Genomic DNA, 216 nt, shown 5'->3' on the forward strand with positions numbered 1-216 from the left:
CAGAAATCTCGGAAAACAAATAGTCCCAGAGAAACTCGAAACCTCTTGAGTTTATACAAGAGATTCCGTGCAGACGATTCCTCAACCTTACCGAGGAAGTACGACGAAGTGGAAGATAAGATCCCTAGAGTTTTATTAAAAAGGGAAATATAAAAATTCATGCTCCGGAAATGGAAAACGATTGTCAACAAAATTCACCTCCGTGGTATCCGTTTT

The 216-nt window shown here is 39.4% G+C and overlaps 1 protein-coding gene across 1 annotated transcript in view; it reads right to left on the reverse strand.

Annotated features, from left to right (window-relative positions):
* Window positions 1-216, reverse strand: part of LOC119590522 (trissin receptor-like) — a 25,063-nt gene that overhangs the window by 14,969 nt on the left and 9,878 nt on the right. The window contains exon 3 of the mRNA XM_037939171.1: window positions 43-124. Coding sequence (XP_037795099.1) covers window positions 43-124 — 82 coding nt within the window. The remainder of the gene's footprint in view (window positions 1-42; window positions 125-216) is intronic.

This window comes from Penaeus monodon, chromosome 27 (assembly GCF_015228065.2).
Source record: "Penaeus monodon isolate SGIC_2016 chromosome 27, NSTDA_Pmon_1, whole genome shotgun sequence".
In the NCBI taxonomy this organism is placed as follows: Eukaryota; Metazoa; Arthropoda; class Malacostraca; order Decapoda; family Penaeidae; genus Penaeus; species Penaeus monodon.